The sequence below is a fragment of the Salarias fasciatus genome, chromosome 18 (genome assembly GCF_902148845.1).
Source record: "Salarias fasciatus chromosome 18, fSalaFa1.1, whole genome shotgun sequence".
Lineage (NCBI taxonomy): Eukaryota > Metazoa > Chordata > Actinopteri > Blenniiformes > Blenniidae > Salarias > Salarias fasciatus.
This window is the reverse complement of record NC_043762.1, coordinates 29105763-29117822: the sequence shown is the minus strand read 5'-3', so window position 1 is coordinate 29117822 and position 12060 is coordinate 29105763. Positions and strand designations below refer to the sequence as shown.

Below are 12060 nucleotides of genomic sequence, written 5' to 3'. Positions count from 1 at the left end.
AGGAGGAAAACCACGTTGTTCCTCCTGGATCTGAGGTTTGATTTTTGGTCGAATCCTCCTCTATCCTACCCTGGAATAGACTTTTCCGGGAAGGCTGAAGGGTGTGATCCCCCTAGAATTAGACCACACCCTCTTGTCCCCTGTTAACCACCTTCTCGGTCTGACAATTTAAAGGCACTGTCCCTGACCGCTACACAATTCTGCAGAGATGTGCCAACCAAGACAGTCACTGCACATTTAGAGACTCAAGATCTCAGGGCGAATCTTATTCACCCCCGGTGCCTTGCCACTGAGGAGCTTACCAACCACCTCGGTGACTTCAGCTTGGGTGATGGACAAGCCTCCCTCTGAGACCTCAGCCTCTGCTTCCCCCATGGAAGATGTGGCGATGGGATTGAGGAGGTCCTCGAAGTATTTCTATCGTCTGATAATGACCCCAGTTGAGGTCAGCAGCTCCTCATCTCTACTGTAAACGAGGTTGGTGGAGACCTGCTTTCCGCTCCTGAGGCACCAGACAGTTTGCCAGGGTTTCTTCAAGGCCGGCTGGTAGTCCTCCTCCATGGCCTCCCCGAACTCCTCCCAGACCCGAGTTTTTGCCTCCACAACTGCTCGGGCTGCAGTTTGCTTGGCCTGCTGGTACCTATCAGCTGCTTCTCGACTTCCACAAGCCAACAAAACTCAATATGACTCCTCCTTCAGCTTGATGGCAGCCTTTAATTCCGGTGTCCACCACCGGATTCGGGGGTTGCCGCCACAACAGGCAACGGAGACCTTGAAACCGCAACTCAGAGCAACTGCTTCAACAATGGAAGTGGAAAACATGGTCCACTCGAACTCAATGTCCCCAGCCTCCCCAGCCCAGATCGGGTAGACCTTTCATTCTAATCACCCCCCTCCAGGTGTCACTGTTGCTGCCCACGTGGGCATTGAAGTCACCCAGTAGAACAATGGAGTCCCCAGTTGGACCACTGTCCAGCACCCCTCCCAGGGACTCCAAGAAGGTTGGGTACTGTACACTGCTGTTCGGCCTGTAAGCCAAAGCAACGTTGAGGCACCTATCCCTGACTTGAAGGCGCAGGGATGTGACCCTATCAGTCACTGGGGTGAACTCCAACACATGGCGGTTGAACTGTGGGCCTATAAGCAACCTCAAACCAGCCTGCCACCGATCACCGCAGGCAACGCCAGAGAAGTGGGGAGTCCAGTCCTTTGGGCTGAGCCCAGCCTGGCCCGGCCACCAGGCGCTCGTATACAAGCCCCAACCCCAGGCCTGGATCCAGGATGGGGTCCCATCTGTGCCATACCAGGCGACATATCAGCCTTTGGTTTTATTCTTTCTGTAGAGGCTCTTGAACTGCTCTTAGTCTGGCCTATCACCCAGGATCTGTTTGTCATGAGAGACCCTGCTAGGGGCATAAATCCCTGGACAACATAGCTCCTGGGATCATACGGGCACTCAAACTCCCCCACCACATTAACGTGGCAGTTCAGGGGGCTAGCAACAATCCATGGAAACCAAATTCATGAACTCTTGACCGGATTCTGAATTCGACCCAAGAACAGAGTGGCAAAATGACCGGCTGATCCAACTGATCTGAACTTCCTCAGGACAACTCATAATGTGCTTCAGTAGCTTGTGTGGCCTCTGTGTGCCTGTATGCTTTACCCCGGAATGGCTCCCCTCAGTTTCTGTGATCATATATGAAGTCCCAAAGGTGCTTGTTCAGATTGAGGTCTGTACATCAGATGGGCTAGTTAAATAGCATCAATGCCTTGATCATAAAGGAACTGGTGAAACTCTCCAGCTCCATGAGGCTGGGGACTGTCATGCACCAGAAGAAGCCCAGAACCAACTGCACCAGCTCATAGTGTGGTCTGAGAAAATCTCTCTGATACTCAGCATTCTGATCTCAGATCTGTGCTGTCCTCTTAAAGATTTGTTGCCACAGACCGTCACTGATTTGAGCTAAAGGGAAGCTGAATAAGACACAGCCAGTGTATTCCTCAGGTCTCTGAATTGAGTGACATGTGGTTTTCATTTTCATTTGACATAAAATTGTTTTATTCAAGTGAGTTTCCTTGAATTTTCTCTCTGTGTGCAGCTGGCCACGGCGCCGGAGGGGTTGTCCGTCACTGAGATGGAGATCCGTCAGTTCCAGTCTCTCTACCCGGGTGTTGCACATGAGCGGATGTTCTGCTACTTCAGAGACCCAGCAATCATCAAGTATGCACTTTGAATGAGCTTATTTGTAGTTTGAGTTCCATGAGTTTATCCTGTTACAGTTCAGTACATAACAAGAACTGATATTGAGTGCTTCATTCAGTATTTGTCCTGTTTTGCCAGATCAGTTCCTGTTGCTTGGAGATCACATTTTACCCCTGAATCAAACGATGCTGAGCAGAAAATGACCACTTTGAAGAACGCACTCAGAGACAGCAATGTGAAGGTCACTGAAAAGTGAGTTTTCTCAGTCACGTACGTTTGTAAAATCAAATGCCATGTTTTTGTAATGCATCACATTTTCGACTTGAATAAATGAACAACTTCCATTATAAAATGAACCATGACGGCATGATGGGAGCATTTTGCTAAATTGTCTTGTGTGCTGATCACAGTTACTCCTGTGAGTGGGGAGGCGTCGTGGACGGGAAACCACATCTGACAAAACTGGATGAGTTTGGCAAAGCCGTTCTGGAGGATCTTTGGACGGCTGTCAAGAAGCTGTTTGTGGATGTGAGTCACTCTGAACATGTACTGATGAGAATCCTTCAAAATAATCAAAAGTCGTACCATTTAGCTTTTTTTTGTTCTATTCCAGTTTCTGCCTCAGATATTGGCAAACAGTTGTTAATGTCAAGAACAGTGCAATATGAACTATTGTTTGGTATTTAATTAATCGCAGCTCTTTAAAGTCCACTGAACCATTTGTTCTTCATCACAGGCGTCTGAGGAGCGTGAGGAGGCAGCAGAGGTTTATGAGCAGGAGGTCCACCAGGGGGCGCTACAGAGGCAGTTCTTTGGCAGGTCCAAGCTGCTGTCAGCTGCTGTGGAGATGGTGGAGCAGCTGCAGACCAAGGGGCACATGATGATGGTGGAAGGAGGAGCTGGAGAGGGCAAAACTCTCTTCATGGTAAATCTATCAGAAGATTAAACATGAAAAATTGAAAAGTGATCGACTTGGCTTCAGAAAGGTTCACTGTCACTTCTGCTAAAAGTGACCACTGCCTAAACCTTTACTCTCCTACAGGCTGGTCTGGCAGAAGCCCTCCGGACTGGACAGAAGTCCAGGAGAAACCTCGTCTGCCGAGTCGTCTCCTACTCGACGGCTGCCAGCCAGTCGGCACGCTCCGGGGAAAACCTTGTTGGGTGCCTCGTTCAGTTGCTGAGAAAGATTAAAGACACACAGGAGGAATCACCTCTTCCTCGCTCGTATAAGTAAGTGACTGTCGTCTGATTTTTCATCACATTTTGTTTCCTTCTGTGCTGACGTGATGAGTTTTCTCTCTTTCGTCTCAGAGACTTGCTGACAGAGTTTCACTCCACCTTGACCACCATGACGATGACAACTCCTCTGGTGCTGCTGATTGACGGAGTAGACCTGATCAGAGACGGCAGAGGTCAGCTGAGCTGTGATTGGCTCCCTCCAAAGCTTCCAAAGGTCAGTGGATTGCATCCGCAACTCATCACTGATGCTCATGAACATCAAGTAACTGAAATGAACTTGTCTTCAACGAGTTGAGTAAGTCTTAAATTCATGGTGTGTTCTGCTCGTCATCAGACGTTTTTGCCACTCAGGTTGTCTTTTGTTCTTCAGGGTGTGTGTTTGGTTGTGAGCATGACCTCCAAAGCGCCTCTGTTACAAACGCTGGTCAAGAAAACAGGCACAGTCCTGTTTTCCCTGGGACCGCTCACCGTGCCGGACCGCAGGGAAATCGTTAAAAAGGAGCTGGACGCCTTCGGGAAGAAACTTGGTGACTCTGCGTTCAACAGCCAGGTTTTCTTCTTACTTTTCTGCTGAAGACTTCACATCTGTGTAACGTCTGTGATTCTTTTTCTCAGTTAAAATTGTTATGTGTTCACTTTTTTAGCTCCAGACGCTGATCATGAAGAAGGGGGCTTTGAGTCCTCTCTACCTGCACCTGGCCTGTGAAGACCTGAGGAACTTTGCCTCCTTCGACAGGGTTGGTGCCGTGATGCTTTTTAATCACGTTTGCAGTAGTTTTATTACCTCCGCCAGGAGGTTATGTAATCATGTCGGTTTGTTGGTTTGTTAGCAAGATTATGGAAAAAGTAATGGATGGATTGCAATGAAACTTTGTGGAGCGGTGGGTCTTGGGCTAATGTAGAATCCATTAAATTTTGGTGATGATCCGGATCACTGTCTGGATCGAGGATTTTTTTTTAAAGGATTCTTTATCATTGAGAGATAGGGAGTCTTTCACATGGTTGGGCAGGCCCGCCGACAGGGGTCAATTTTCAAATTAAAATGAAGTAAAATAACATAAATTATGTTGCTTTTCGGTTTTTCCTTTTCAGATAAACACACACACACACACACATACACACAGGGAGAGAGGGCGACAGAGAGAGGCACCGCATGCTGCAGCGCTCCGCTCTGATCACACCCCCGATCACAATGTTTGATTATATATGGTGTTCTTATTGTTGTTGGTGACTGATTTGAGCTGTGGCGGAGGTCTGCGCTCTCTGAGTGCCAATTTCTCGTTTATTTATTTTACTCTTACTTTAAATGTGTTGTTGTCTGTCTTTGTGTCTCAGTTGAAGGAGAATGTTCTGGGTATCCCAGGGTCTCTGAGCCAGCTGGTGCAGTACAGCCTGGAGAGACTCTGCTCACACTACAGAGACATGCAGGGACTCCGCTGGGCGCTGGCAGTGCTCACTGTCAGCACCACTGGTAAGATTAGTCATGCACATACTTTTTAATGCTGGTGTTAGTCCTATTTCAAAATTTGTATGTCTTCACAATTGAATCATTGTTACAGTGGAGGAATCTAGTGACTGCAGGGTTATTAGTAGGAAAATGACACAGATTTATTTGTTTATTTATTTATTTGTTTGTTTATTCATCTATCTGTCAGGGACAGTGCATAATGATCAACACTTCTTTTCCAGTAAAAGTGTAAATATGCCAGAGTTAGCCATAAGCTGATTTCCATCTGTAGTCCCTGAGCAGGTTGTTAAAAGTGGAAAATAAAAACCATTCATACAAAAGCATACAATAAAATACAATACAAAAGACTTTAGGGATGTATGGGTAAAACCAGTGACAGTTTAGCTTGTACTGATCCATGATTACTAATTTGGTTTGTTTTGCGCCATCTCTTGAGGCTGGATTTGAAGGTCGAGTAGTTTGAGTTCTGTCTTATTTCAGTGGGGAGACTGTTCCAGTGATGCGAGCCTCTAACAGAGAGGACCGTCTCTCCAAACACACTGTCTGAATGTCCCTCACAGTCCCCTCTGGAGCTGTCCTGGTTGTTCTGGGACCACATTCTGTTTGTTTCATGAATCTGTGTAGTGGTGGAGGTGCAAGCCCATTTAATATCTTAAAGATCAGGCATGCATCTAAAAAAGTGGAAATCTATTGAAATTAAATAAGTTGTATTTCTGAACTATTTGACAATGGTGATAAAGGTTGGACTTTTGATCAAGTGTTTTTAATGTGTGATTGTAGGGATTCTGTGGGTTTCAAAGTGGTTTGGTTTGTCTGTGACCAGGTTGTGAAGCAGGATGTTATGTGTGAGAAGATCATGGCATGAATAAAACATTTTGCTGCATCTGTGGTTAGGTATGGCCTTATGTGTCTGAAATTGGCCAAATTGAATTTATTTGTATCTTCTACCTTTTTAATGTGCTTTTTGAATGTCAGGTTTGAGTCTAATGTGATTCTGAGATATTGAAATTCTGACACTACCTGACTACTGTTTCATTTGATCACAATGTCAGGGTCGGATTCTGTTGACTTAACATGAGGAAAACATACACACTGTTTTGTTTCTGTTTAGATGTAAGCATGAGTTCCTCAACCAGTCAGACACATGGACCGTAGCTGCATTCAGTTTCTCTGCTGCTTGTTGTTTGGTTTCAGCATGTGTATAAAGAACTGTGTCATCGGCGTACATTTGTATGGAGACAGCTGGACAGACAGAAGGCAGATCATTTATGTATAAACTAAATAAAATAGGCCCCAATATGGATCCCTGGGGAACTCTGAAGTTACAGTTGAGATATGTTGACTGAGATTTACTGATGCAGACACTTGCCCTCCTGTTTGATAAATATGAGTTAAACCAATTGACTGCTTCCACAGAGAAATTAAAAGAAGACAGCACTGATAAAAGTACCTGATGGTGTACAGTATGATGATGACAAGATGATAATTCTTCGAAGCATTGATGTAAAAGATATATTCAACTGTGGTTCAGTTTAGAACAGTTGACTGGAAGGTTGTTGGTTTTATTTATTTTTTTTTTTTTTGTCTTTGCGTCTTCAAATCCAAGCTGTCCAAATGGAACCACCTCCATCCTCAAACTTATATGTTGATATTTAATGATATTTGATGATAATGAAACTTAGAGGAAGATGCTGAAACTGAACCGACCATGTCTGTCTTCTTGTTTTCTCCGTTCTCAGGTCTGAAAGAGAGAGACTTGTACTCTGTGCTGAACACATGCAACAGTCTGTCCTCTCAGAAAGGACAGGTCACATGGCAGGAAGTCCTGCAGCTGTCCAGGAAGCCCACAGGACGCATTCCCATGGCAGCTTTCACTCGCATAGTGCAGAGTTTACAAAGGTAGAATTCTCAACTTGCTTCAAGAAGTTGTAACGTCGAGTATTCTTTCATTTCACCTCATGAGACGCTGTTTTCCTCGACAGCTCTATTTGAATCTCAACCCCAATTCCAAAGGATGCATTGTTCAGCAATGTGAATGTTAGAGACGCATTACATCTCTTTGGTCTGTTTCCTGCAGCCTGATGGATCCATCTCATTGCTACAATACCAGCGACTTGCTGACTCTGAAAAATGTGGAGGTGAAGCGAGCCTTTGAGGACTTTCTCCTTCCAGCAGAGAGTGAAACAAAGAGAGCCCACCTCATACTGGCTGGTAAACTCTGCTGATTTCTTTGAGTGTTCTTAATGTATAAACTGTAGGTGAGTGCTTATTAAAAGTCTCCTTTTTCTGCAGCTCATCTGTGGACACGGGCTGATCCTGAGGGACAAGAGACCTTCTTTCACTGTGAGGTCAACTCTGTCATGCACCTGCCCCAAAGCCTGGTGAGGAAGCCTTGGTTTCATCAGTACTACTTCACACATCAACAGTGGGACTTTTCTACCGTTCAACAGTTTGACAGTCCTGTGATGCAGCAAATGAGCATCATCTACCAGCAAATCTCCAATAATGAGAATATATTTATTTCAGTAATAAGCTAAACACTTTTAAGCATGTTTGAGCTTGATATTTACTGAATATTTTAACTAGTACATGTCTTTATTTGGCTTTGGTCAGATTGAAAGTGGACAGATGGAGGCAGCCGAGTCGTTGCTGTCCAACTATTATTTCCTGTATGCTAACGTGAGGAACGGGCTCCTGCAGCACCTCATGGACATGTACGACTTGTACAGTGAGTACAGACGATCAGCTCATATAATAGAAGGAACGTCTTCTGAAGCTGTTTTGTGTATAATAGTAGTCTTGATAGTAATGAATGAAACATCCTGATGTCTGCAATCCTGTGAATTTCTGTCTTTCCTGTAGAGAAGGAGAGTAAATCTGGCCACTCAAGTAAGTGTTTAAACAACCTTTAGCCTTGGAATTGTTGCTCAGTGTGTTTTCAGTCCTCATCACATCACGTCTTTGTCTTGTCAGGACCCTTCTGTGGAAACGTCTGGGACTGCCACAACTTCCTCTGGGGCCACAGTGCCGTTCTCTCCTCCTGGCCGGCTCTTTTCATCCAAGAAGCCCTTCACTGTCCTCCAGAGACCTCTGCTCAGTCCTGGGCCAAAGGTCTGGTGGGGAAAGGAGGAAACCGGATTATTGAGTGTCGTTCTAGTCTAAATTATGATCCTCAAGAGTTCAGGTAAACCCGTCTTTTTCAAAACTGGCTTTCAGTCATGCCTGATTTAGTTTTTTGAATTCATTTTTTAGAAACGGAATATATTTCAACTTGCATAGTTCTAAGCTAGACTTCCATTTCTTTCTTTTTTGCCCCCCATTTCTTTCTTAATTAAAGAAATGTATGTAGGTGCTATTTAAATACTGTGAGAATGCAGGACCATTTAATGCACATCCCTTACAATCAGAAATCGGTAAATGAGGTGTTAAAACTTTGTGATAGATTAACTGTGAGCATAACTTTATTTCATATTTTGTTCTGTTTCATCTCAGCATGCTGAGGTCGACTCTCCGTTCTGAACCAACCTGCGTTGCCTTGAGCCCGGATAAACTACGGATGGTGGTCGGCAGCTGTGAGGGAATGCTGCTTTTCCTCAATGTACAGACTGGACTGGTACGAACACAAGTTCTACAAATGTTATTTTCTCCCTTCTGTTCTGTTCCACTTGGTGGAAGTCACACGTCATCTCATTAACAAATTAAATGGATTGTTTTAGAAACAGGAGTTTATGTTACACGCCTTCTTTCTTCCATTTGTGAGCAGGAAGTGAAGTCTCTGGTGAGCAACTGCGATGGCATCTCAAGCTGTATGTTTGTGGAGGACGGGCGTCTTGCCACCACCTCCTTTGATGGACGCATCGAACTCTGGGATGTGGAGAATGGATGCAGGTGAGACGAGCGTTCAGAGGAAATCCTTTCACATCCTCAGTTAAACTAATGACAAATGATTCTCTTGTACCGTATTTTCTGCACTATAAGGCGCACGTAAAAGCCTGTAATTTTTTCAAAACCCAACAGAGCGCCTTATAATTCGATGCGCCTTTTTTGCGGGTATTATGGTAATCACCCTGATCACATGAGCAAACAATCCCTGCTTGCTAAACTGCTAAGCTAGCTAGTTTAAACAGAACGGCAAACATGAAGCTTCAGGCACATTCTCCACTCTCCCAATCGCGGAGCACGGCACGCAGCTGCACAGCCGGCCGACGTGGGAAGCGGCCGGACGCCGGGCGGCAGCCTGCAAGCTGCGACTCTGAGAACGGCCGGCCCCCGCCCGGCAGCCCACCCGCCAGGAGCGGCTGGCCGGCTGCGGCTGAGCTGTCGGCGGGGCACCTCACTCAGGAGACGGCAGCTGGCTGAACCCCGGTGACCAAGCGAGTTCGACCAGTCGTGGCCGCTCTGAGCTGCACATCCGTGAAGAGGAGCGATCCTCAGTCAAACTCGCTATGATATGTCGCTTTACTCACACATTTCAACCGAGAATGTAACCACCTAGACTGCCATTATGTATTTCGCTCATACTATTCTATACACCTTAAAATGCGGTGCGCCCCATATATTAATTTTTTAATAAAAGCCATTAATTGACTGTGCGCCTATTAATCCAGTGAGCCTTATAGTGCCGAAAATACGGTAGGTGTCCTGATTTCTGCTTCCTCTCACTGCAGGACTGCTCTGATTGAAGGCCACAATAATGCAATAACAGCCAGTAACATCAGTGCAGACAAGAAGCACCTTGTGACGGTTTCCCTTGACTTCAAGCTAAAAGTGTGTCTCAAACATTTCAACAATTCTGATCTTTTCAACGTCTTTCACAATGAGTAAAAACGTTCTGCTCTTCAGGTGTGGTCCTCCACTAAAGGCCATGAAGTGGCCTCTCTTTCAAGCATCAGCCCCCTGAACTGTGTGACCTTTGACCCTGAAGCTCACTTGCTGGCTGCTGGCTGCTGGAACGGAGACGTGATGGTGTGGAAGTGGCTCCAGAATCAGCAGCTTCCTGTGAGACTCTGGTCTGATCCAGAATTACAGTTCATCCAGACCGCTGCAGCATTCGGCCAAAACCTTCCTCTGCGTTTTTTCGTCTCCTCAGTTGCTTCGTGGTCACCAGCGGTCCGTGCGCAGTCTGGCCTTCTCGTCTACGTCCTCGATGCTCTGCTCTGGCTCCATCTCCGGAGAGGTGCGGGTGTGGTCGGTGCCCACCTCCACCTGTGTGGGATGTTTCCAGGCTCATGACGGAGCCACAGAGGCTCTGAGTTTCCTGGAGGAAGAACTGCTGCTGCTGACAGCTGGCTCTGATCACACGGTGAGGCTTTACTTTACATACTGAAGACAGTGATGGCTGAAGGTAGAATCATTGCTGCACCGCTGTAGCAAAGTGGCTTTAGAACTTATTCATTTACTCATGTACATCAATCCTTTACATCTGCACATGTGCAGCAAGCAAACTCTTACTTTACTATTTCTGATGCATTCTTTTTTTTTTCTATGTTCAAAAAACAAACAGATCCGACTGTGGTCAGGTGGACTTGGACGTTCAGTCGCGACATTGAAAAGTGCTGAGGTCAGTAAGCTCTTACTTACTTACTTCGAAATATTTCACTTTAAATTCACCTCACTTATCTGCATCATCATATTTAATGTTAACATTGTGTACAGTGAAATCTTCCAGTTGGCCTCACCTCTGTCTCCACATTAAAACTGACTCACAGTGATGTAAAGTAACAACGTGCAACTGGCTCTGTGAATATTCTCGGAGTCTTTTATTTTTTTTTTCTTCAACTTGTATACTCTGTTTTTTGATAGAGTCTGCAGGAGCCTCCTAAGAAGAAAAAGAAGCGTGACAAATCTGGGCCTGCTGCTCTGTGTGTGGCTGCACACGGAGACTACGTTGCAGTGGGATACCACCTTGACAGCATCAACATCTTTAGCCTCGAATCCGGTATGTTTTTGTGATATGAATACGTTTTCCAAAAAACAAGATGACAGCGCTGGAAATGTCCATTAAACATGACAATGGAAAGTGGTTCGCACTAAAAAGTCAAATAACTGTAGTTATATATACAGTGGAGCCTCATGACACTAGTTTATATAATTAAACAGGATGGGTAAAAAAATCAAATCAAATCAATAAATGATCAGTTCCAGATCTGATGGTATGAAGATGTTTTCAATGTACTTTTATCGTGACTCTGGGCTTGCTATATTAATGCATGTACGAGATGAATATCAAGTACTTGGCTCTGTGATTGTAATGGAGAAAAATTTTGTGGCTCTCGTCATGATCAAATCTGCCTATTCCCATGTTGAATTTCTTTTGTATTAGTTTAACAATTAGCCCAGTTTTAGTGTTGGTAAGCCACGCTCTGCCAACCACAACATGATGTGATGTGACTGCAGGAGAGAAGATCCAGTCCATTGAGTTCGTCGAACTGTCCATCCACTGCATGCTGTGGCTCGTTGTGGAGACAAAGAAGAAAAAGACAGAAGTACTGGTGTTTGCAGGAAGTGATCAACGACTGAGGGCGTACAAGAACAAGGAGGGGAGCCTAGAGTATGTAGGCATGTTTGCTTCGCAGTCGGGTGTCGTCCTGGCAATGGCGCAAAACTCCACTTACCTGGCAACAGCGTCCGGTAAGCAGGACTGGTTTTAACACTGATACACTCGTATTCCTGCAATAATGTCAGGTGCCTTCTCAATGTAACTCAGGTTTTCTAGCTAAGAGATGTGGATGTGTCATGCTTTCTCTTGATGCTGAGGAGTCGTTGACCGGCTTATTTATTTTACACTTTAAATAAGTTTTTCTTGGTGATGATTTTATTCCGTGGGTCAAAATTTTGTGTGATAGTCTGCAGGCAGATATTTTAACTAATGGTCTTAAATCAAACTGTTTCCCATAGAGGAACCAGACGAGGCTGCCCCTCATCACCCCTTTTGTTTGCTCTAACAATTGAGCCAATGGCAGAGGCCATAAGGATGGCACCTGCTATACAGCATGATTATGAACTTAGGATGCGTCTTTATGCAGATGATGTTTTGATTTATCTCCAATCTGGGAACATCGATACCAGCTTTACGTGGGATTATTGATTTGTTTAGCACATTCTCTGGGTATTAAAATAAATCTGGCCAAGTCTGAAGCTATGCCAC

The 12060-nt window shown here is 45.1% G+C and overlaps 1 protein-coding gene across 1 annotated transcript in view; it reads left to right on the top strand.

Moving 5' to 3' along the window:
* LOC115404929 (telomerase protein component 1-like) overlaps positions 1 to 12060 on the top strand; it is a 43129-nt gene that overhangs the window by 16929 nt on the left and 14140 nt on the right. Inside the window, exons 20-42 of the mRNA XM_030114286.1 lie at positions 2103 to 2224; positions 2345 to 2458; positions 2617 to 2734; positions 2943 to 3131; positions 3249 to 3436; positions 3518 to 3659; positions 3816 to 3995; positions 4090 to 4182; positions 4781 to 4916; positions 6653 to 6812; positions 6991 to 7124; positions 7206 to 7294; positions 7527 to 7641; positions 7776 to 7802; positions 7887 to 8097; positions 8406 to 8526; positions 8677 to 8801; positions 9581 to 9680; positions 9756 to 9911; positions 10003 to 10215; positions 10417 to 10473; positions 10716 to 10851; positions 11310 to 11543. Coding sequence (XP_029970146.1) covers positions 2103 to 2224; positions 2345 to 2458; positions 2617 to 2734; positions 2943 to 3131; positions 3249 to 3436; positions 3518 to 3659; positions 3816 to 3995; positions 4090 to 4182; positions 4781 to 4916; positions 6653 to 6812; positions 6991 to 7124; positions 7206 to 7294; positions 7527 to 7641; positions 7776 to 7802; positions 7887 to 8097; positions 8406 to 8526; positions 8677 to 8801; positions 9581 to 9680; positions 9756 to 9911; positions 10003 to 10215; positions 10417 to 10473; positions 10716 to 10851; positions 11310 to 11543 — 3160 coding nt within the window. The remainder of the gene's footprint in view (positions 1 to 2102; positions 2225 to 2344; positions 2459 to 2616; positions 2735 to 2942; positions 3132 to 3248; positions 3437 to 3517; positions 3660 to 3815; positions 3996 to 4089; positions 4183 to 4780; positions 4917 to 6652; positions 6813 to 6990; positions 7125 to 7205; positions 7295 to 7526; positions 7642 to 7775; positions 7803 to 7886; positions 8098 to 8405; positions 8527 to 8676; positions 8802 to 9580; positions 9681 to 9755; positions 9912 to 10002; positions 10216 to 10416; positions 10474 to 10715; positions 10852 to 11309; positions 11544 to 12060) is intronic.